At 43.2% G+C, this 3045-nt stretch overlaps 1 protein-coding gene across 1 annotated transcript in view; it reads right to left on the bottom strand.

Moving 5' to 3' along the window:
• Positions 1-1210: 1210 nt before the first annotated feature.
• Positions 1211-3045, bottom strand: part of LOC109915089 (serine/threonine-protein kinase LATS1) — an 11321-nt gene continuing 9486 nt past the window's right edge. Inside the window, exon 3 of the mRNA XM_048593279.1 lies at positions 1211-1801. Coding sequence (XP_048449236.1) covers positions 1211-1801 — 591 coding nt within the window. The remainder of the gene's footprint in view (positions 1802-3045) is intronic.

Here is a 3045-nt window from a genome sequence, read left to right as displayed (position 1 = left end):
GCTGACGTTTTGGGTCTAGACCCTTCTTTAGAAATGGGGGAGGGGAAGGGAATTCTGAAATAAATAGGGAGAAAGGGGGAGGCGGATAGAAGATGGATAAAGGAGCATATAGGTGGAGGGGACACAGACAGGTCAAGGAGCCAGTAAAGGTGAATGTAGGGGGAGTTAGGGAGGGGATAGGTCAGTCCAGGGAGGATGGACAGGTCAAGGAGGCGGGATGAGGCTAGTGGGTAGGAGATGGGGGTGAGGCTTGAGGTGGGAGGAGTGGATAGGTGGGAGGACAGGTTAGGGAGGCGGGTAAGAGCTGGGCTGGTTTTGGTGGGGAGGGGAGATTTTGAAGCTTGTGAAGTCCACATTGATACCTTTGGGCTGCAGGGTTCCCAAGCAAAATATGAGATGCTGTTCCTGCAACCTTCGGGTGGCATCGTTGTGGCACTGCAGGAGGCCCAGGATGGACATGTCGTTCAAGGAGTGGGAAGGAGAATTGAAATGGTTCGCGACTGGGAGGTGCAGTTATTTGTTGCGAACCGAGCATAGGTGTTGCACAAAGCCGTCCCCAAGCCTCCACTTGGTTTCCCCAATGTAGAGGAGGCCACAACGGGAATAGCAGATACAGAATTAGCATTAGCAGACGTGCAGGTGAACATCTGTCTGATGTGGCAGGTGTTCTTGGGGCCTGGGATGGGGGTAAGGGGGAGGTGTAGGGACAGGTGTAGCACTACCTGTGGTTGCAGGGAAAAGTGCCGGGGGAGGTGGGGCTGGTGGGGAGTGTGGAGCGGACAAGGGAATCATGGAGAGAGTGGTCCCTCCGGAAAGCAGGTAAGGGTGGGGAGGGAAAAATGTCTTTGGTAGTGGGGTCGGATTGCAGATGGCAGAAGTGTCGGAGGATGATGCGTTGCATACGGAGGTTGGTGGGGTGGTACATGAGGACGAGGGGAATTCTGTTTTGGTTATTATTGCGGGGAGGGGGTGTGAGGGATGAGTTGCGGGAAATGCGAGAGAGATGGTCGAGAGCGTTTTCGACGACTGTGCAGGGGAAATTGCGGTCCTTGAAAAACGAGGACATCTGGGATGTCCGAGAGTGGAATGCCTCATCTCGGGAGCAGATCTTGGAGGCGAAGGAATTGGGAATAGAGGATGGCCTATATTTAATTTAATTAAATAATATTTGTGTACAGTAAAATTCCCATACCAGTGGTGTTAATAAATATTACTTACCACTTTGGTAATATTTGGAATCATGGGTCCATCGAAAACCAGTACACAGCCCAAAGTCAGTTAGTTTTATGTGCCCATCTCGGTCTATCAGAATGTTATCTGGTTTAATATCCCTATGAATGAAGCCCATTTTGTGAACACTTTCCACAGCACAGGTCAGTTCAGCAATGTAGAATTGTGCCAGAGGTTCTGGAAAGATGCCCATTCTGATTAGGAGACTCATCATGTCCCCTCCTGGAATGTAATCCATCACAAAATAAAGGTTGTCTCGGTCCTGGAATGAATAATAGAGTCGAACTACCCACTCATTGTCAGCTTCTGCCAAGATATCCCGTTCAGCTTTGACATGAGCAACTTGATTTCGCAGCAACACATCTTTCTTCCTCAGTGTTTTCATAGCATATAATGCATTGGTATCTACTTTCCGAGCTAGGCAGACTTCCCCAAATGCACCTATTCCCAGAGTTTTGATCTTCACAAACATGGACTTATCCATCTTTGCCCTCTTTAGGCGGATATAATTGGACTCTTTTTGGCACAACATTTTGCGCATCTGATCCTGGGCATCTTTTGACAATCCAACCTACAAGTAAACAAAGACAGTTAAAATGTTCAAACTGAAATTCATTCAAGAACAGATGGAAAGTAGGCTTTAAACAATTTCCTGAATGCTGTACATGGGGTGTTCAGATAACTGTTGTCTTAAGATGAAGCAGGTTGGCAGTGCTTATTGACAGTTCAGTGCCCACTTTACGATACATTTATTTTTATATTTCTTAATTCTATATTTCCATTATAAATTCCTATGTCTATATAAAATGAAACTACCCTTGTAAACTTGCCATTACTTCATGTTGTGGCCAATAAAAACAGCAATCAATGTTGCAAATTCTGATTTTCAGAAGCAAACTAGCCCTTCTCTCCAACTCTATTATACCTTGATAACATAAATGTTTGAAAGACTTTAAATTCAACATAACACGTGCTGAAACTTACAGACAAAGGAGATCAATTACTTAATAAATACTGTCCCTAGAAGCAGAGAAATATTTGAATTTCTCTTCACTGAACACTTGCTGGGCCTCAGACTCCAGATTAATGAGACATTATAGTTACATTACAACAAGTTTACATAGATAGTTCTCTAAGTGTGGACAAATGTTTTTATAATGGAAATGTTGATAGGAAAGGCACAGGGACATTAGATTTGAACAAATTACAGATAGAAGCTTAAATACTAAGCAAATTCTAAACCATTATTGTGCTGGCAATTTTAATAAAATTCCACAAACTGAAAATATCATGACGTTCAGTGCATTCATGCTGTTAAGGCTATGTAATTATGAGGATGAATGAGTTATATATGCCTTTGTCTAAAGCTTGCAAGAGTTAACAAGAATTGGGCATTTTGGGTCCAAAATTCCCCAACTTGATTTTTTTGACACCCTCTAACTATCAACTAAATCCAATGACAGAAACGAATGTCTTCTCAGAATCTGTTTTTAGTGTCAGTGCAATTAGAAGAAAACAGCTTTCCTGTTTCTTCCTCTCATGGATTTCACTACTGCTTCTGAGACACCTTAGGAACTGGAAATGGAGAGCAAAGATTAGGTCACAATTTAGTACTTCATCAATTCATCAAACTACTAATATAATGGAAATATCAACTGACTTCAGGAATTCCCATCTATTGAGGGAAGACCATCAATAAAATTAAATTCAAAATTATTAAGATCATGAGATAACAAGGTGTAGAGCTGGATGAACACAGCAGGCCAAGCAGCATCAGAGGAGCAGGAAAGCTGACGTTTCGGGCCTAGACCCTTC

Source organism: Rhincodon typus, unplaced genomic scaffold (assembly GCF_021869965.1).
Source record: "Rhincodon typus isolate 14 unplaced genomic scaffold, sRhiTyp1.1 hic_rhity00002603, whole genome shotgun sequence".
In the NCBI taxonomy this organism is placed as follows: domain Eukaryota; kingdom Metazoa; phylum Chordata; class Chondrichthyes; order Orectolobiformes; family Rhincodontidae; genus Rhincodon; species Rhincodon typus.
Note: the sequence above shows the minus strand (reverse complement) of the source record. Positions and strands in the feature narration are given on the sequence as shown.